Source organism: Chlamydotis macqueenii, chromosome 16 (assembly GCF_036417535.1).
Source record: "Chlamydotis macqueenii isolate bChlMac1 chromosome 16, bChlMac1.mat, whole genome shotgun sequence".
Classification (NCBI taxonomy): Eukaryota; Metazoa; Chordata; class Aves; order Otidiformes; family Otididae; genus Chlamydotis; species Chlamydotis macqueenii.
This window is the reverse complement of record NC_141571.1, coordinates 383592-405285: the sequence shown is the minus strand read 5'-3', so window position 1 is coordinate 405285 and position 21694 is coordinate 383592. Positions and strand designations below refer to the sequence as shown.

Here is a 21694-nt window from a genome sequence, read left to right as displayed (position 1 = left end):
TAATGGTACCATGCATTTACAGGATTACTAAACGGCTCACAAGCAAACTTTAAGGATCTCCCCTCCCAATGACAGTTTGAAAGTGTGGTTTTTTTTTAAAGACTGAAGTTAACAGCAAAAGCTAAACAGCCCTGGTACTAGACTTCTCTGCAATAGCTACAGTCATATTATCTGTTATAAATAAGCATAAAAATAGAGTAAAAGCCTATCTTATAGGGGCCTCAACTTTTTCTTTTAGTAACAGGTTTGAAGTAAGAATATAGATCAGTATCTGTCCTGGCTTCAGCTAGGATGGCGGTAATTTTCCTCTCAGTAGCGAGTATGTTTTGGATTTAATATGTGAAGAATGTTGATAGACACACTGATGTTGTTAGCGCTTGCTAAAGAGACCAGCATCACTGTCTGTCTTCCCAGGTTTCACTAATGTGCAGGTGCAGGAAGCTGGGAGGGCTACAGCCAGAATAGCTGACCCAAACTGCCCAAAGAGAGTGTTTCATGCCATAAATGTCACACTCAGTACTTAAGTGAGTGTGGGACGGTGGGCTGGCTCTCTCTCTCTCATCATCTGGAATCATTCCAGGACTGTTTACAGTTTGTTTTTTCTTTATTCAGTGACTGCTGCTCAGGATGGGCTGTATCAGTTATAAGGTCGTAAGGTGGTAAGAAATTGTGCATCATTTGTTGTTTTTTAAATTATTATTATTCCTATTGTTTTCCCTATTATTATTACCATATTACTCTTACATATATTTTTAATATATATTTATATTTACCTTTTCCTTTGCTATCCTAGTAAATTGTCTTCATCTCAACTCACAAGTTTCTTCTCGATTCTCTGCCCTGACCCCTGGGGAAGGGGAGGGTGATTGAGCAGTGTGTGGTACTCGATCTCTGACTGAAGTTAAACCATGACAGTATCTTACTGGTAAATCATTGCTTTAAACAGCAACCGTCCCACAGACATAAGTAACACCAGATGTTAGATGAGACAATTCAGACACACAAAGAACTTTGACTCTGAGCTGGATAACATATGCACACTGAGGTTTTAAGACTTTATGGTCCTAAGGAAGGGAAAGACAGACTTCTTCAGGTCTTCATCTCTTTGTTCATGATACTACTATAGAGAATGGCCAAGTGGAGACTGGCAACAAGTGGTGACCCTTAGGGGTCCATGTTGGGCCTGATCCTGTTCAACATCTTTGTTGGTGACATGGACAGTGGGATAGAGTGCACCCTCAGTAAGTTTGCCGATGACACCAAGCTGTGTGGTGCCGTCGACACGCTGGAAGGGAGGGATGCCATCCAGAGGGACCTGGACAGGCTGGAGAGGTGGGCCCGTGCAAACCTCGTGAAGTTCAACCAGGCCAAGTGCAAGGTCCTGCACCTGGGTCAGGGCAATCCCAGGCACAGGCTGGGCGGAGAATGGATGGAGAGCAGCCCTGAGGAGAAGGACTTGGGAGTGCTGGTGGAGGAGAAGCTCAACATGAGCTGGCACATGCGGTCCATGCGGCCAACTGCATCCTAGGCTGCATCAAGAGAAGCATGGCGAGCAAGTCAAGGGAGGGGATTCTGCCCCTCTACTCTGCTCTGGTGAGACCCCACCTGCAGCACTGCGTCCAGCTCTGGAGCCCCGAAGAACAGAAGGACGTGGACCTGTTGGAGCGAGTCCAGAGGAGGCCACAAAGATGACAAGAGGGCTGGAGCACCTCTCCTGTGAGGACAGGCTGAGAGAGTTGGGGCTGTTCAGCCTGGAGAAGAGGAGGCTCCAGGGAGACCTGAGAGCGGCCTCCCAGTGCCTAAAGGGGGCTGCAGGAAAGATGGGGAGAGACTCTTCAGCAGGGCCTGGTGTGACAGGACTAGAGGTAATGGTTTAAAAAGAGGGAGGTAGATTTCGATTAGATATTAGGAAAAATGAGGGTGGTAGAGCACTGGAACAAGTTGCCCAGAGAGGTGGTGGGTGCCCCATCCCTGGAAACGTTCAAGGCCAGGTTGGACGGGGCTCTGAGCAACCTGATCTGGTTGGAGATGTCCCTGCTCCTGGCAGGGGGGTTGGACCAGATGACCTTTGAAGGTCCCTTCTAACCCTAACCATTCTATGATTCTAATAGAATTTTCATTCCTCATCAACACACTTCAACATCAAGTTCTTCAACATCACTACACAGCATACTGATACAAAGTCGAACCTATTAGATTGCAGTGATATGAATATTTATCTAATACTAAAGTTTCTGTCCTAAGTAATGTGGTAGATCCTCTAGTAACTAGTTTCTATGACTAGAAAAAAAAAAGCTTTTATAACCTTCTATGTACAGAGACAGTATTGGAGACAACATAATCACTGTCTCCCTTATGTCTATGAACTTCTGCATCAAGATTCACAGCAGCTTGTTGCTCCTTTATCCAAATCTAACTTCCAAGATTTAGGAGGGAATGCGAGCATGATGATGCTACGTACGAACAGCCAATTTCAGAAAGAGAGGCACTGCATTTTGGCCATTTCATGTATCACAGTTCAAAGTTAATACTACAGTCTTTTTCACACCCTCCACTTAAGCTTGAAGAACTTTCACAGTATTTGTACATGTGAGTTGAATACCAAAAAATACTCACACAAGTGTTTCTCAATCCTGGGACGTTTTGATGGAACTTCACCTCCTTTAGGTATTTTCCGACGTCTTAACTCCAAAGTTATGGGCTGCAGCGTCTGAGAACTTGGCTCTAAGTATTTAGATGGAGAACAAAAATTGACTCAGTTTGAAGCTGCAAAGTTCTTTAAAACATAAATTCCCAAGCCTCACAGCTAAAAACACTTGACTTGCATAAATACAGTTTCACTCTATTTTCACATTTAATCCCACCTCAGACATGCTTTATAATATATGAAGATTATTTGCCTAAATCTAATCTTTGACCAAACCACTGAAGCTCCAAACCTGACTAACAAGAATGCTCTCAGCTGTCCTAACCAAGTCTGAACGAAGGTAAGTTAAATTTTTTTTTTAATGTTTTTAAGGTTTCTAGAGACTCAGACAGTGAAAGAGCAAGATACTTTTCATTCCTTAGTTAAGTTTTAGAAGGGTTCCGATAGATGGCCTAAACATTTAAGTCTAGCTACATACCCGTTGGAGGTGTTATCGGCGGTCTTCCGCGCTTCCGTTTAGTTTCTTTTGCGTTTTCCTGTGGACTCTTTACATTGTCACTCTCAGGCTTCTTCTCAATTTGTGTATCTACTGAATATTCCATATCATTCTCTGATATATTTTCCTTATCTTCTTTTCCATTCTTAGATATGTTCTTTTCTGAGACCTTGCCTTTTTCTGAGATGACTATCAATTTTCCTTCTTTATCAGGTTGTTTAACTCTTTTCTCAGTCTTTAATGTCTTTTCATCCTTGTTTTTCTTTGCATTACCTGTTGCTTTCCTCTGTTCTTTAAATTTCTCCTGCTTTTCAGGAGATGACGGAATTTCATTACCTCTTTCCTTAGGCTTAGCATTACCCACAATATTCTAGAATAAAGAGAATGACATATGAAAATTAACTTATTGCAATCTGAAATTCCTCTCCCACCTTTGTATTTAGTAGACTTGCGTCTTTGTCCGATTTTTCAAAGGATAAAAGCATATACTCTATTGCAACTCACAAATTAAAACTTAGACACTTGAACTGTTGAAACTTCAACACTTAAGCTGTTCAAGGACCCATGCAGCTTCAATAGGACAGTGCAACAGATTCACTCTTCTCACAATTCAATGGCAAAATACTCACTGTCTCTTTATTCTTATGTGCAGGTTAGGTCCACACGAGCTTGCGCAGTGGAAATGGGAGTCAAGAGCACAGAAAATGGCAAGCAGCTCAATCACTTGGATGCAAAAACTATCTTCCTTTCACAAACATATCTCATTCAAAACAGATCAGTATTCAGCTTGTAATCACCACTGCTACTGAAACGTACCAAGTAGAGTCATGTAAAGCAACCGTGATCACCAACTTCATCAGGAACCACATGATGCCCTGCTCCTTGCAGGGGGGTTGGACTAGATGACCCCTGAAGGTCCCTTCCAACCCTAACCATTCTATGATTCTATGCCAGAATTTACACATTTAAATTTAAAATTAAAAAAACTTCAAAATTTGTCTTTCTGTAATTTGTGTTCAGCATGAGAGGACATGAAAAATCCTTAATAGTCCCTAGACAGTAAGCTACTGATACAACATTCAACTGTAATCTTATTTCCCCATAGTTCTTATACAATAACACCAAACCAGGAAGAACACACCTACATCAACTGGTCATTGCTACTCAGTGTCCCTTCTGTTTTGTGATCAGGTTTCATATTAACACCACCTGGGGGGGATGCTGATTTTGGTTTATTCCCCTTCCAATAATCCTGCTACAGCCTATCTCAGAACTTCTCTGCTCTGATGAACAGAAACCTAACTTTGTGCCTGGATTAATAATTTATGTTCAGTTGTGTATCAACACTGCCTTTAGCTGAACTTCCCTCTTCCTGTTGCATAATAACCTGCAGTGTTAAAGAGCAACCATACCCCTTTCCAGACATAGTTCTGCAAGGCATAAGCTTAAAATTTGAGCAAGGATCAGAGAACGAGAAAGGCTTAATAGCTCGATACCTCTTTGGGGAAAGAAAGCAGAACAGCTCGAGTTATACAAAATTCTGAGAATACACTTAAGACTCGTTGTCTCCTTGTACTACACTACATCTTGCCTTTTCCCATCCCAATCTTCCTATCTACGTGCGGCTTACATGAAGTGACACCTTTCAAGAAAGCCATTTTCAAATTACAGTCCAAAGAAATAATTTTGATGTAATAAAATTATGAAAATGCAATCTGCTCCACCTTCTATATTATTTCAACCATACTTGGCACAAAGTGACCAAAAAAAAAAACTTTTTGAAAATGTGAGATCAAATTGCTGTATATTTCATGAAAACAGCTAGGCAGAGAGGAAGGTGTCTGAGCACCACTTTTACCAGACATCATAAAAATCTATCTTCTGTAAACTCCTTAAATGACACAGCTATAAGAGAAACTTCAGTGCAAATGCAAACATTATTAAAAAAATCCTCAAAAAAAAACAACTCTCAGACATTAGGTTTTATCAGTCATGCTGCTCATAGAACCATCTGATTTGAATCAAGCACGTGGTACTAGAACACACAGGAACCATCTTAAAATTATTCTCAAGAAACTGAACCATAAATATAGTATGTCTGCATTACCTCTTGATGTTACTGAACTCTTAAAAGCTGTGTGTCCTTGCATAAGTACATTCACACTGTGCGGGTCATTAGCATTTTACCATTGCTGTTCAATATAGCACGTTATACCTTCTACATAGGGACAGAGTAACACTGTCATTAAAGAAAAGATGACCAGCTTATGTTGCTCCCTTCAGAAATCACATGATTTGGGGGTTGCTTTTTTTTTTCCCCCAGGAACAGCTAAGATAAGAGCCACGTGTGTCCTAATAGCTACAGTCTCTCCTACTGATAAACAGGCACAAGACACTTTCCTTCCACTACCAGCATGCTGCTACATTAGTGCTGTACCTGAACTCACACCTTAAGTAACTTACATTCACAAAAGAATCTTGAGTTCTCCAGTGGCTCAAGTATTATTTTTAAACTTTACTTCTGATTGTGTAAACAGGGCTCACTAGGAAATTCTCCCTCTATGCTCTTCTATACTAAAGGACAGAATAAAATGTTCTAGCATAACTCATCTCTTGGGTTAAGAGAGATCTTCCTGGCTAGTGGCTAAATGAGGAAGAAAACTTAAACTTCTTAAAATCTACTGAAAGCTACGTAGAAACATTAAACTCCCTAAAGGAGACACAAAATATTTCACCTTTCTTATGCAGAATATTTCTTAAGATTGTTCAACTTCATGTATTTAAGATTAAATATGGTAGAAATATTTCTTGTAGCAATGAAGATTCTTCAGGTAGTTCCCTTGTGAGTATTAGTCAACCCTCAACCAGGCAAAATTACCACCATTTGAAAGCTATTAAGAGCACTTTGTGGCAAATCTGAAATAGTTTTCCCTCCCAGCCTGGGAGACACACAAATGTGAAAACCTCCAAGGAATGGCATGCCTCTTTCACAACAGTGAGAGATTCAAATTGTATCCATTAATATTCATTATTGAAATCTGATTTTTTAGACTTGTGTTCAAGGGATGGATTCAATTTCTCTGCTCAAGCTTCAAGTTCCAGAAAACTAAAAGCAGACGGCATGACTGAAAACACAGGCTACAGCTACCAGACAGGAATGCGTGGCAAGACCTCAAACTTAAAGCCATTCCCTTAACAGAAATTATTCTGAAGTAGGTACTCAGGAAATTTTAACCAAGTTATATAGGACTTGAACTTGTCAGCCTTTTCTACAGAGTGCCCACACATGAAAACTGAAGTACAAAGCAGCACTTCTTCCTTCTTATCATGAGGACAAAAAAAAAAAAAAATTAAAAAAAAAACAAAAACACCAAAAAACAAACAAAACCCAACAGAAAAAAAAAAAAAAAGGCTCAGTACTACTCTCCATCACAAGCTGAACGTTGAACCCACAGCACTGAGCAGGGGAAGGGCTGATCAAACTATGGAAGCAGAATAGTAGTAGAAAAGCTTATCTTCTCAAAGCTGTGCGATGAAAGATTACTAGACATCTTCCTTACAAGCCTGAAGTCAATCAAGTAGTTACTTTGAGAAAGAATAGTTTCAGTTCACTCCATAGTTTCCATCCCTTAATTTTTAAGATGTATGTATTAAAACTCAAACATGTGAAACAACCAAAGTGTTTTTAATAACCTATCACTAACTTTAGTATGTACATTCTCAATCTTCCAGTGATTTTTAGAAAATTGTTTTATTTATACGCCTGACTTCTTTAGTTCAGGAGGTGCATTCATGAGAACATGAACCTGAGAGCTTTGCAAATCATACCACAAAGATTTGCATAACCTTTTCAATTTAACAGATTTAATTTCAGATGTATCGTACTTTAGCAGACACATTTCATTCATTTAATATCTTACAATTCGTCAAATCTAGCCACCTGAACTGTCAGTTTTAGAATATAATAGTAACACAATACTTACCTGATCTTTGGAAAAAGCTTTGACATGAATGTTTTTGACAGTCTGAACTACACCATCGTAAAATTTCACAGTGTACGTACCTAAAATTTGGAAATAAAGCATAAGAGTTTAAAGATCAGAAGTTAGTTAACAGAGCATTTCCTAACAGCTCCAATATTCTAGCTGCATATTTAGCTCTAGGTAAAAGCTGCCTTATCTGTGTTGTTAGAAACTTCAACAGCAAAGGTCTTATCACAGGCCAGGTAAGGGAGAAACAGTGAAGTTACCAAAAATAATTACAGTAAGCAAAAAGGTGCATGTCAAAGCTTAGAGTTGCTCCTTAGATATGCTTTCCTTATTGAACACCAAAATATTTTTGGTGGAATACTCCAATAGATAATTACACAGAATTTTTCTCCTTGATCTTATAACACATAGTCAATGTAAAAAAAGTACAGAACAAAAACAAGTTCTACACAGTTCCTTACTGATACTAAAAAACAAGAAGCATAGCTGTGCTGCTTTTTTTGTCTCCTATTTGTAAAGGGGTTTTGCAGCTCTGACACTAGTTTTACTATGGTTACATGCATCTCTTAACAATAAACTTCAGAAGAAACAACTTTCCTCAAGTATATACTTAAAGCTATTACTGACTGGATATTCCAGTAGCAAGTAATTTCACCTCAGGAAAAGGACAAGAGATTAAGTTAAAAAAGTTGACGGCAGACTAAAACATATAATTGAAAAATAAAAGCTTTCACAGTTGACTTCCATCTGCTGCACTATCTCTCCACCTAAGTAAAAAGGTTAGAACACAACTAGAAATCCATTACTAACAAGCATGATAACACCAGAAGTGACTCCTTACCATCTTTGTTAACAGAAGTAACTTTGGCTGGATAGAAGCGACAATCAGACCAGCATGCCAATACCTGATCATTTATATGAAATCCCTACAAGACAGCAGTTAAAAGTGTTTTCATCTGAGAATTACTGAAATACAGCTTCATTAAAACATAAAAATTATTCATTTTCCAATATTTAAAATAAAAATAAAAAACTTATACAGCAAGCATTTTAATCTTCTTAATTCATACAACTGCACATTAAACTGTTACATACTCAAATGTCCTCCATTTTCTACTTACTGCACAACCTTCTTCCTCATGTAATCCTTCTTTTCTTAACTGTATTTTCTCTAAGGGACGCAAATAAGGACTATCCCAACAAAACCATTCATCATATCTATGGTTCCAGCGTTTGAAATGGATAAGTACTTTTCCTTCTTCATAATCAATTTCTTCAATGTGAGCTGGATACCTGGTCAAAAGGTAGATTAAAATATTTCAATTAAGATAAGGTAAGCTGTGTCAGACACAATGATAGTATAAAACATTACACAAATGGAGCCTTCTGCATGATCAAATACAAAATACCTGAAGATCTGCTTGATCAGGTGTGACGGGGAGTCAAGTAACTAGACCTAACAATCTTTAGTTTTTACAATCTTAATATTATTTGATGTACCATCTTGTATAAGCAATAAAGATGCTACAAAATTACTAAGAGCTCAGCACAGGATGAATCTCAAAACTGAACAAAAGCAAACATTAGCTGCAGGAAGAGGAGACAACTAAGAACTAAGAGTTCTTAGTCTGGGGTGGAAAAAAATGTAATTAGAGATCAAAAAGTCAGAAAAACCTTCTGTACACCTAGAAATCTTACATATTCACAAAACTGATAGCTTTAGCTTCCCCTTATCAAGAGTAACACTTGGAGGGCAATACACCCACTTCTCTGAGATAGCCATCAACAGGCATCATGAATCACCCTCCCAGTGTAAGACTAAGAGTTCAGCATGCACACTAAACCTAATTTAACTTTCAGATTCTCAAAGTTAAATTTCATCTGCAAAGTCCTGGAACTTTTAAATAAAAACCTCTCAGTATATTAGAAGAACACGATTCTGAGATGAGTCAAATTTAGTTGTTTCTAATCAGGAAGACCTTGTAAAATATGCATTTCTTTAATTGCATTGGTAATTTGTAACTTCACTAAGTATTTCAGAATCACAGCATATTTCACCATCCCAACTGAAGATAATACTCCAAGCATTGATGTTTTCCCCTCCACAATAATATTGTCAGTGTTTTCAGTTATTTGTGGAAGAAAGGCAAGGCCTCACCATACTCTTTAACAAAGGGATAAAGAAAAAAAAAAAAGCCCAAATTCAAAAGTGTTCTTTACCTGATAAATCACAGTTTAAAAGATAGAATAAGTGCTAGAAAGAAATGGCATCTCAAAAGAATCAAGCCTGATGCTAAAAATAAAATCCAGACATGGCGGAACTAAGACTTAAATGCAACACAGACCATTCTATGATCATACACAGATGAAAAGAAAAGCTACCTACAACTGAAATTCTTCAGCAGACCAGTGACACGTCCAGTCATTACTTGTTCCAAAAGAACTACGAAAAAGACATGCTACAGACTTACACTACAAACACAGACTAAGGCCCTGACTAACACCTGATGCCACACGCCTCAAGCTATGCCATTAGTTCATCCCAATATATTACCAAAACTCATGCACAGCAAAGGCTGTGGAGGAGAGGAAGACAAATGGGTACTGACAGCAGGCACATCTCTAACTGGTTACCAGCTTCCTAGGAAGGCAGTAACTTCCTTCATATGACAGTCAACATAATTCATATTTAGGTAACCCCAAACACTGCCCTGCACAGGTTCACGAGGGGGCAATATTCAGCGTCTTTCCAATAACACAGTTCTATTAAACATAGTTTATTCTTAGTTATCTTGGCAACTGCCTACCACTAAATACAGTTAGTGACAAAAATCAATATCCAGTTCCCTAGCGAGTGCAGCATAAACAGCCACAGGAATTCCCAGGTCCTCTCAACAAGAGACTAGCCAGAAAAATGCTTTTGCCATTAGGACTGCAATGGGCCCAGGGCTTTTCCAGATTCTCAAAGATCAAGAGGGAAGCTGATAAAATAACTAAAAAGACAGAGTACTGACTCATCATTAGGCTAACAACCCAGTCCCTGCAGATAACCACCTCTGGTAAACACAGTCAATCCACTAACTCTCCCACTGGGGAGAGACAAGCCCAAGTGACAAGAGTCAATTAACTATGATACAAAACTGTTTCCTGCTTCATAGCCAGTAAAAGGAGGAGCCTTCTGCACCCAGAGACTCATCATCCCATAACCGTGCACCAGTATCATCTCCACCTATCCTACCTCACCTTCTAAAGACTCCCTGATGGGGGAGAGACACCGATTTATCAAGTACAGCAAAAACATATCTGACAATGAGACCAATTTCAGCCTGGTTGAGTCAGGGTGGGAGAACTGGAGCTCTCAGCCAGCTCCTGGATAACATGCTTCAAAGGCTGAACAAATCTCCTCTTTCTGAAACAGCCAACATCAGCAAACCTACGTTCAGTGCTCTTGACTGGAACAGTAAAGCAATGAGAAGCTGTTCTAGGTCTATCCGCAAACTTTGACAGCCCCCTCCCTGATACCACCTTCCTTGCAGACACAAAACACAGCCCTGGCACCTTCAAAACAAAGAAAGGTTCATAGGTTCTCAACAGCTCTGAGCATCGCGCATTGACAGTGCAAGCTTCCTTCCTCCAGTATTTGTATCCTAGCCTTCAAACTGCTGAGCAAGCATGCCACATCAGGAGGCACAAATCCTCAGATATCTACACAGAAGAGGAGTAATACGGCATATCCATACACATGCACCAAAAAGCCTGTAAATATGCCAAGAGATGCAGGTAACTTAAAAGAAATTCAGACTTGTTTATCGAGAAAATATACTATGGGACGATAAGCAAAAGTAAAAGAGACCAACAGCTGAAGCCTGGCTAAGGCCTTAAAAAAAAGTACAACCACCATGTGTCCAGGGATGGTCCAATGCATCCTCCCTCAAACCACAAATGAAGCATTTAGCTGACTCCACGGGTTTTCAAGACAGTTAACTGATCTTGGGTAAGAAATCTCCAACGGGTACTGATTTGAATATCTACCTAACATGCTGTGAAAAACCAGCTGAAACTTGACACAAGTTCTTGCAATATATTGGGAGGCCAAAACAAGTAGTTTTCCAGCTCAATTCAAAAGGAATTATGATCCTGTACCTTTCAAGGCCTTAAGCACTGGTTAAACAGTAAGGGAAAACCTGCAAGATGCCCAAACTGCTGGCATTAGTTTTGATAAGAACCTATGCGAGAATCAAAAGCTCAAACAACGTAACTCTCAGAAATGACTGGCAACTTCAGACTACTGCTGCCAGACCACAGCAAACAATTTGAAAATTAGTTTCTTGTAGATGCAAGTGTAAAACCATCCAACTCTAGGAAGAGATCAATATCTGGAAATTCAGAATCAGAGTGCTAATTGAAGGAGCTCCTATCTCTCAGTCCAGGACTAGTTTGTCTCCCTTCTCCTTTCCTATATACCAAAATGGAATTGCTGTAAACCCCCTCTGTCTTGGAGCTAGGGAGGGACAAGCTTACTGCAGCCAAAGTAATGTTGAGAGCAAATGAAGCATCTAGGAGAATCAGTACTATGAAGGACAACAGCTGTGGAGTTTCATCTTTTTGGTACTGAAACAAAAGTCCTGACAGCATGAGAAACTGAACTCATGGGACTGTCAATCTAAACCTTAACAAGGTAGTGCAATACTCTAACAATACTAATCTTGGTTTCAATACTCAAGAGCCTCAACCAGAATCTAAAGTCTTCATACTCATTTTACTCACGTAATAGACAAAAGAACTTGAAGAGCTGTCATTACAATAAGACAACACAAGAGGTGTCATTATCTGCCTACTGCGGGTATCCAGTGTAGACTCATCCTCTTTTCCATAACAGAGGATGTCTACAGCTAGCCAGCACTGAAGAGTTTAAATGATCCAACGCAAAAGTTTCAAGAACTCAATTTAGGCAGGACAGTGTGTGTGTGTGTGTGTGTGTGTGTGTGTACATGGTTTCAGCTAGCCTCTCTGGGATGTCTCCATTTAGGGTTGCACTACTGGAAAATCCCACTGCTCCATCCTCTGAACTCCAGCACTGTGTACCAAGAGACCTTTCAGCATGCACAGAGGCACTGCCTTATGACCAGAGCTTTCCCTGTTTAGTGCCCTAAGGTCAACAGACACTGTCACAAGCCTTTCGTGACAGCTTTGATGCAGCAGCCAAGCCCTAAGAATCAAGCCAAGCATCACAATTACTCACTGTACTCCCTGTAGTCTGAGTCTAGGAGGTGACAGACAACTGTGTCAGAAACTGAAGTGCATTTCCAATACATTATGATTCCAGATACAATAAAGCAACCTTCAGTAAGAGCTCTAAAGATGCAAAATTCACTTTGCATTTTGGCAAGGCACAGACTCCGCACTGACTACTCTACTGCCATGCACAAGTTTTTCTTCCTCTGCAGTAGGGCTGGCATCACATCCAAAGACCCTGAAAGTCCTGAACTAGCATTTCAGGGCACATGCCATGAAAGGCAGGTAAACATGGCTCCGAGATGAAATACTTTCCAAAGCACTACTGCCATTTGAGAAGCAATACTGGCCCATGAATGGACTGGTGTGTTTGGTACCAAGCACAGAAATCAAGGCCAGCCCTCCGATCAAACAAGAGACTGCTGCCTATGTTTAAACACCAACATAGCAACAAAAGTACGCACAAGAACAGCTTGGACCTCTGAAGATCCAGCACAGTGAAAAGCAAGTATCAACAAATGGAAAGTTTTGTGTCCACACAAAAGAAGTGCATTGTAAAACACACCATGGAGTGGTCCTGTTCACACATCAGCAGGGGAAAAAAGTAGTCTGCTGTCCTCTACACATTCACACTGGAGGAGGCGTGTTAGCCTGTCACCACTGACACTGCTAAGAGAAAGTAAGCCCTCAGCTCTTACAAGTTTTGGCTGACAAACTCTGAAAAGCGGAACCACACTTGGATCACCAGTCAAGGAAATACACACTTTCTGACCCATGTTTCAAAAGCTTAGCAAGTAACTGAAAAGTTTCAGAACTTGACAGTTAATAAGTTGTGAGATCAAAGTGTTGCAAAACACTGTGTAACATAGGTCAACTAAGATAAAGTGTTTCTAAAAACCAGACAACATGGTTTGATTTTGGACATGCAGCATATCCAAAATTCAAATTTAAGTCAAGGGATATGTGGAAAGCATAGTAGGTGTTGAATTCATTCCCCCAAAGTTTTCCCACATAAGAACTGTGTACAGCCACACTTTGAGATACTGTTGTTGTCCAAACATGTCAGAAGGATAATAGTATTGGACATGAGTTATTAGCTTCAAATGCAATCTATATTGAACTGCATCTGTAATACGCCTACATTACGGGCAGGCTAAGAAATCTGATTTCTGTAGGCGTTACTGTTTTGGTTTTTTTTTTTACGGTATAAACAAAGGTCAAGAATACGAAAGAAACAAGCAGATTCAGATCTAAGCCCTATCTACACAACTCTGGGCTACGCAGGAAAGCCAACGTAACATGCAAGTACAATTTAATGTTCATACTTCATGTTCTTTCCATAGACAGCTATGTTTACCCATTTTCACAATTCAAATTCCCTTGCACCTCAAAAGTAGAGAAATGCTCTGTATGTAACCAAGATGTTCTGGAATAAGTCTCCTGTGTCTAAGGAAGTGTTCCATCCTTCTGGGACATCCAGATGGTTTCCAACACCAACTTCTACAGGCTTAACCTGCCAGCAGGTTCCAGAGCCTGAAGTACCATCATATCTAATCCACACAGATGCTTAAATAAAAGTCAATATAGCTGATTTGGGGGGGGGTGGGGGGGGGTGGGGAAGGTATCTTAAGGAGCTAACAAAATGACATTAATTCCTGTATTTAAGAAGTCTGACTCCAGCAGTTTTCATTGTATGCCTCATTCACTGAGCATTATTAAATGCTAATTTTTGAGCTGACTTCCTAAAGTGAACAGTTAGAAGGCTCAAAGTTAACCCAGGAAACTTCGGCCCTTTTCCCCCTTCCTACTAGTGATTAGTCAAGAAAACTGTTCTTTCTCACAACTCAAGTTGGCAAGACAGGCTCCAGCACAGACTTATTTGTTTCCCCACCCTGTTCTTTAATTCTAAAGCTGACCATCCTCAAATGAGTGCAGGCCATAACAATTTCAATCACGCTTTAAAGCCTATGAATTCACAACAGCAATGGAAAAGGAAGTAGCGAGGAACTACCTTGGATATTCTGTACTGCAAAGGATTTATCTACATAATGTCTGCTCTGCAATCTGTGTATAGCACAGAACTTCAAGTATTAATTCAGGAGTCTGAAGCCCCACTAGATTTATGACTAGTCCTATTCCCAGACAGAGATTGCACTGGTACACTTCTTTTTAAGGGCTAGCACAACACAGCAGCATCTATTGCCCTCTTCAACCACTGGTATATAAACTTTCATAAGTTAACTACTTTCCTACAAACCAATGACCAAGGCTCTACATATTGTACCAATACAAAATGTTTAAGATATTAAAGACTTAAAGTTAATATAATATGAATGGTTTTAAAAAAAATACCAGTTTTTTAATCTGTCACGGGCTTCCAACTGGGCTCCCACCTCAAAGTTGATCCCTCTTCTATTCGGAGGATGTTTTGTCATTTTGTAATATCAACACTGCTGATTTTATTCCCCTGAAAAATGCAATTAAATATCAATCACTAATCAAGACATACACAAAATAAGCTTATGCACCATAATCCCCAAAAGCTACACGTTAAGGGACCTCTGTATTTTTGGTTTGCAGAAAGTTATATCTTATATCTTAAACAAGGATTTCCAAGTGACAGTGTGCAGGATCATTCAAAAAATGTGTTCAAAATGGTAGCTACTGGACCATGAAAGATTGAAGCTCAACCTTTGCCCATTGGTCCAAGTTCCAGGTCAACTGAGAACTCTGCAATCCAATGTTTATTCACAACTGAGATAGAAGTTTCATGACACTCTCCCCCCTCCCAGTTACGATGAAAACAAGGAATCCAGTAAACAGGAAGTAGGCAAAACCAAACACAGTAACAATCTTTCAAGAGCTACCATGTTAGTAAAACATTCAAGAACACTATGGTGACACTATGTCACCTCCTTGCTACAAATGCAATAGAGTTCAAAGATGTTAGACATACATAGTTTCTTTAACCAATTTTAGAAGACTGTCTATACTGCCTGCATATTTGCATTACTTTCCTCCCACTTTTCCACCTTTTTGACCAGAAAATAAAAATAGTCTTCATTAAGACATGCTTCCAACAGATAACACAAAGGTTTAAGAAATCTTGCCAAAGTAGTTTCTCTCAAGATACATTTAGTGGAAAGCCTGATCAGGAGCTATTTTTCCCAAATTTCTGTCAGTCATTTCCCACAATTGCAAGATACAAACGATCCATTCCTGTAGTCTTCAAGCTCACAAGATCCAAAAATATAAGTAAGCTTTATTCAATATTGTCCTCCTTACAGTAGGGCTATGCCTTGAAGATTCAATTAAAGATGTATAAAATGGAAGCAAGTTAAATTAAAAAAAAAATCTTCTAGTCTTACACTACAAGAATAAGGAAACACATACTGGCAACACAAATAAGCAGCAGCATTTTGGTTCACGCAATGCTTAAACAGCAATGACGTCAACTGAGCTGCATCTATAAAATTATTAACATTATTTTATAAAGAACTACTCTAAGCTCAAGTTTGGTTCAGAAATCAAAGATCTTCAGGGAAGTCATAAAGTTTCTATTGCAGGGAAAAAGCTACTCCATTGACACACTTTTTAAATGAGGCCATTTGCCAAGGGCTGGCCATGGAGGCGTACCCACCACTTTGAGCATCATAACCACACTGCAAAATACTTCTCTACCAGAAGATGATCTGCTGTCCTCCTCTAAAGCACTGCTTTTAGGCTTATCTTCACTACTGTTAAAGCAGCCTGCAACAGTATGGAGGGAAAAAAAATGCTGTTGTCTGTACGCTAAATTCACAACACAGTGACTCACACCAAAAGTAAAAAATATTTCAGCAACTTAGGAACTGAGAAACATTGCAATTTACTTTTCTAGACTATCTGATAACAAACTGTGAGTGTGCCCAGCATGGATCTGAGTCAATCCTAGAATGACTGACTTCTAATATGGCTAGATGTTGGGGCGGTAGGGGGGATTTACCTACCACCTCCACAACTTTTAATTGAGAAAGGAGTGGGGGAAGGGAACTAAGGAAAAGTTAGGATGGTTGGGGTTTTGCACTCTGATGAAAAACAAACAGTTAAGAATTTAAAAAAAAAAAAAAAAATCCAGGAATCCAAGCAGCAAATGCAAAGCTACATTTTGTTTTTTAAACAGTTTATCCATCCACATCTCAAGCACTCACTATTTTCTCTGCAGATTTACATCATTAAAATACCACTTTCTCACACTACCAATAGAATTTCACGTCTCCAAATGTGGAACAGACACATATTTTACTTAACACTTGTAGGAGAAGTTACAGCTGCAAGATGGTGCTTGTCCTAGTAAACTTACTTTTCCTTTTCACCAAGTAGGGACACACAAAGACAGTACTCCTAAAAGTACTGGAAGTACACTACTGAACTTCTCTGCAGTGGCCTCCTTCAGTAACAGCCTATACATCTGAAGGACTGAGTAATTTCAACTCACCTACACGAGGCTGAAGAGGAACATACACATCTCCTGACTTCCGTAACAAGATCTCATACAATAGGGCTTCTATAAATAAAACACCAGTTTCGGTGAGGAAGGCCTTACTATAGTCAAATATTAAAAAAACCTACAAGTATTACAACTAAAGGGAAACTTGAAAAAAGAGCATAAGTCATTTAACAATATCTACAGAGGCTGCAGATTCTGAGAAAAAAAAAATCTGAACTCTGTCCACTTTACAGCTAGAGCCAGCTTAACATCAACATTTGTCAGAGCACACAAGTACTGCACCTCACTAACTCAGCCAGGCTTGTTAAAAGGCAGCTGATCAGAAAGTTGAAAGAGAGGAGAAATTCTATGGGCAAAAATCTCGTATCACTGCCCCATCTCCCAAAGGCCTCCTTGCTCTCCCCCTCCCAAGTTATGAAACTTGGGCTGCTCTGGGTTCTCTCTCACATCCTGCGACTCAACTTAACCTGATCCAGCAGTCGCTATACTCAGCATGCCTTGCAAAGCAGGCTGTCATCTTCATTTGCAGCTAACTTCAGGAACAGCTTCCTCAGGCATATATGTACTTGGTAGAACATTACATGAGACAAATTACTCAGAGGATCTCAACAACTTTACCCAGAAACATACAGCCTTAGAGCATCCATATGACGTGACCTTCATTGGGAGCCATCACATAGCTCTTCACAAACAAGGCCAACAGGCAACACTAAAGCCCATCCATGTTTCACTAGCATGACCCTGACCATACGGAGAACTTCATTTCTCAGAAAGCAAGCGCTGAACACAGGGGCTTGCCTCTGCTTCAAAAGTTTATGTTTCACCCTCTGTCATCTTCTTCTCCAAGGGCTACTTGAAAACCTTGAACTACATCAAAACAGATTGTTAACAAACACCCTAGACTAATCACACACAGTAAGGGCTACAACTTGGAAATAAGAACACTTCACCAGAACACCTCTTCTAAAATTTTCTTCAGTAGAAAATGAATTTGTACTAACTTAGTAACTAAACAGAGACACAAGCAGCCTCTTCACTTCTGTAACTCCGAGCATTCATTTTTCTCAAGTGCTCAAGACCATGATTAAAACAAGGTGTAGCTACTAGGCCTACCCCCATCACAGCTGTACAGCTTTCTCCATAACTTTTTCCACTAGGAGGATTACATCTGTTTCAGGAACAGATACTCCAGGATTTAGACAAATCACTACTTCCAACAGCATACATTTCTAAATCCACGTGACTAAAAGTACACATTTCTGTTGCTGAGAGTCTTTTCTTCCCCATGAAAGTCACCATGAGGTAATTTCACTTTTAAAGACAATTCAACTATTCAGATACTCAGAGGTACCAGCCAGGAAGGCACATTTCTTTCTGGGCAATGCAGAGGAGAATATGCTTACATTAATACTGATCCCTTCAAGGATCATGAATTGTCTTTTAAAATAAGCTTTCTGCTCTGCTAACAGTGCAGGTCCTTACACCTGCACCAGTAGCCGTTCTTACTTTCTTCAGTTTTAAGCTCTGTCAGTGCTGAACCACAAACCTGGCACATCACTAAGTTCCAACAGAAGTGGGTTCCTTTGCAAACTGGAGAAATATTTGATATTATCATACAGAGCAAAAGCAAGCATTTGTGGCAAACTCTCTTTCAATAATAACAGCTTCTATTGTTTTCTCTCTGGAAACTGCAGAAGCCCTGTAGTCTTTTTCAAAACCTTACCTATCTTTGCAAACACTTGTTTTCCAAATCACTGGTAAGTATCATTAAACCACTCCTTACTATCACACCAAAACCCCTGCCTTTAAATCAGTATCACTTCCAAACTTAGTCCTGTCTCAGTTCTGTACATCTCAATTCAGTACTTCACTAGCAGCTCAGAAGAAAGGCAATTCACTCCTACAGTTCAGTCTCTTATCTCTTCATTCTTTAGTCTATCTGTGCCAAACTCACAGATTTCCCTCCCCACTCCCTATCAGAGCACAATAGACGAGAAAATAAAAAAAAAAAAAAGAGGAACTCTATGAAAAAATCATAGTTCTCTGGCTTGATAAAGGAGCACAGTGAACTTCGACAGTTTGCATAAACTTGAATTTTCAGTGCAAAGTAGTATTTAGTTTTATTTTGGATTGTAAGCTTGCTGTCCAGTTCCTATGAGGCCTTCTACATCACTGGCGATGCAGCAGGACTACATAGCAGGGCAGGTAGTGGGTTTATAAAAAGCACTGGTAAAGTCAGGAGTAAAAGCAACTAGTAAAAGATTGCCCTGTGCCCACTGGACATGCAGGACAGGTATAACTGAAGTGGAATACTGAATGCAGTCGCAAGATTTGAATTGGACTTCCTATACAAGTGACAAGACACAAGCTTCTTTTGGTTCCTTCATATATAACAATATAAGCAGTTTCTACACCAAAACAGGTTTACAGTTGATTCCACAAAGCCTAAGCTGACTCTGTCATTCACTCCAGGACTAGACAGTGTTCCAAAACTGCCACCATACCTATGTGCCCATTGTGAAACTGCCAAGGGCTAAGTCGAATCACATTTTGCTCATAAGGTTTTTTTATTGCTCTTCAATAGTTAGGTTTGACCTTTTACTTATACCATCTGCATATATGATACCAAGCTTCGCATCTTCATCAGTGGTAAAATCATGAACGCCTCACCCAGTTCACCCCCTACAATATGCACACCCCCATCAGGAATGGTCAATCCAGAGAAGTCCATGGTCCCCACCAAAATCAGAAGACCTTGCAACTGGATAACTACAGCCATGCTGTGCTGAAACCACACACCTGCAGATGAGAAAAGGTAATGGCTATATCAGACTGCAAAACAGGATTTACAGACACCATTCATATTATACAATCCTAATGGCATCTAATGAACACTAATACAAGTCTCACAAATATTTAAATACTTCTTCTAAAAAATTGTTTTGGGAAACTGATTACAACAGACTTTTACTGCCTGCAGACAAAAAAAAAAAAACCCTCTGTCTACCAGGTTTTGCCTACAGCAGCATTGCTACTGTGATGTATGCTTCACTGTATTTTACCCTACATACAAAAACAGAAATAAACCCCCACACCTGTTAAAAGTATTAACTCAGAAATAGTTTCTGTACTAGCTATTCCTCTAAGCTGTACTAGCTATTCACCTAAGGATCCCTATGCTCCTGCCTCATGTTCTGTTTATGTATACCATTTCATAGCAAGATAAGTAAATTTTAGGACACAATCATAAGTTTCAGAAGCTAGTATTTCAAAACACAGTGCCTTAGATCTTGAGTCAAGTTTTTTTTTTTAAATGCAAAAGGAGAAGAAACAGGGAGGATTCAAACTGGACATGAAGACCATTAGACATCACAACAAACTCCAAGGAATACTGTACCACCTCCCTTTTTCTATCCAAGAGACACATTTCAAACAAGACACATGGCAGTTCCTATTTGCACCATGTAGGATCCTCAACTAGATCTTCACCAGCTCTTGCTTCTTGCTTTAAAAAGTTTCCCAGATTTAATCTACAACTACATAGGCAAACTCTTTGACCAAGCAACACAACACTAGAATTAGAACCTGAACTGATACTTACAGTTTCTGTAACAAGAATACTGTTCAGCTAATTCCTCAACACTGAAACATTCCTTCGAAGCATAAGACTTAGCATTTTATTGCATACTCCTCTTTTTCCTCTAGTTTATGAAAGTTGACTAACAAAACTGACACCAGCAAAAAATCTACATTTGCTCTCCTCTTCAGGCAGAAATCAAGACACACTCAAAGCACTTGTTGACAAAGTTAGGTGTCAGCAAACATAAGTTATCCTCCCCAGATAAAGATCCTCACGCTGTCCCCAAGATTACAGGACATCAAGAACATCCCATGTAACTGTGCTGTCAATTCAAATTGGTGGGGAGACTGGGACAGATCAACATGGAAGCAGAAATTATGAACATGAGCAATTCAATAGAACATAATAAATATTTCTCTGTAACAAAACCTATTTGAATTACCAAGTGCAATTAAAGAAATAAATACTCATTACTGAAAAAGAATTCTTTTCAATCATTTGATCACGTCTCATTTAGCCCTTCTGGTTTCCTCTTTTTTTTTTAAACACACTAAAGGTAAAACACACACACTCTTAAACACTGAACAAGCAAAAAGATTTGGGAAAAGAGTCTAAGTCACATGAAATAAAGCAGATTTTTCCTAGATAAAATAACATTCAAGAAAATCCACTTTAATGAAACTGCCATTTTTTCCTCCAACTGAAAATCTGCAGCCTTTGTTTTAAGAACATAAGGATTTAAAGAAACGTTACCCACAGTGTCTCTGCAAGAATTAAGAAAAACCTGAATTTTGAAGCCAAACTTCAAAAGCTTAAAGAACAGCTACAATTAACAAAACCAAGTATCCATGCTTATACTCACCAAGAAGAAACTTCTTGTTTATATAGCTGCAAACATTCCAAATACTGTTGTACAACTATAGGGAAGGAAAAACATAAGTCATGTAAATTCTGAGACCAAAAGTAGTTTAGGGTTCAAAAAAGCATTTTCTCTACAGTAAACAATATCCCAATCATACAATAACACTTCTAGAACATCAATTTAATCTGAAAATATTTCAATACAGAGGGGCTGCAGGCTGCTGTGATCCAAATTAGAGAGAAACTCAAAAGATCCCTACAGACATTCCATCTGCACATCCACATCAAATTGCTCCATCATTTATTTATCCTTTGCCAAACAGAAGCCACCAGTAACTTTATCATTACTCCTACTTTGGTGCACCAGATATTTCAGAATAAGCCCATTAACTACACA

The 21694-nt window shown here is 39.3% G+C and overlaps 1 protein-coding gene across 8 annotated transcripts in view; it reads right to left on the bottom strand.

The window, feature by feature from the left end:
• The window catches only part of PHF20 (PHD finger protein 20), a 77409-nt gene that overhangs the window by 49839 nt on the left and 5876 nt on the right, over positions 1-21694 (bottom strand). For 3 of the 8 annotated variants that reach the window (XM_086760984.1, XM_086760989.1, XM_086760991.1), the window contains 8 exons: positions 21299-21353; positions 19527-19655; positions 14720-14834; positions 8254-8425; positions 7974-8058; positions 7127-7206; positions 3126-3513; positions 2617-2724 (listed from right to left, as the gene is read on the bottom strand). In XM_086760984.1, the coding sequence (XP_086617110.1) occupies positions 2617-2724; positions 3126-3513; positions 7127-7206; positions 7974-8058; positions 8254-8425; positions 14720-14802 (916 nt within the window). In that variant the 5' untranslated portion in view covers positions 14803-14834; positions 19527-19655; positions 21299-21353. Of the gene's footprint in view, positions 1-2616; positions 2725-3125; positions 3514-7126; positions 7207-7973; positions 8059-8253; positions 8426-14719; positions 14835-16007; positions 16088-16844; positions 16879-19526; positions 19656-21298; positions 21354-21694 lie in introns of those variants that run through there. The other 5 variants (XM_086760988.1, XM_086760992.1, XM_086760990.1 and 2 more) reach the window with 4 other exon arrangements.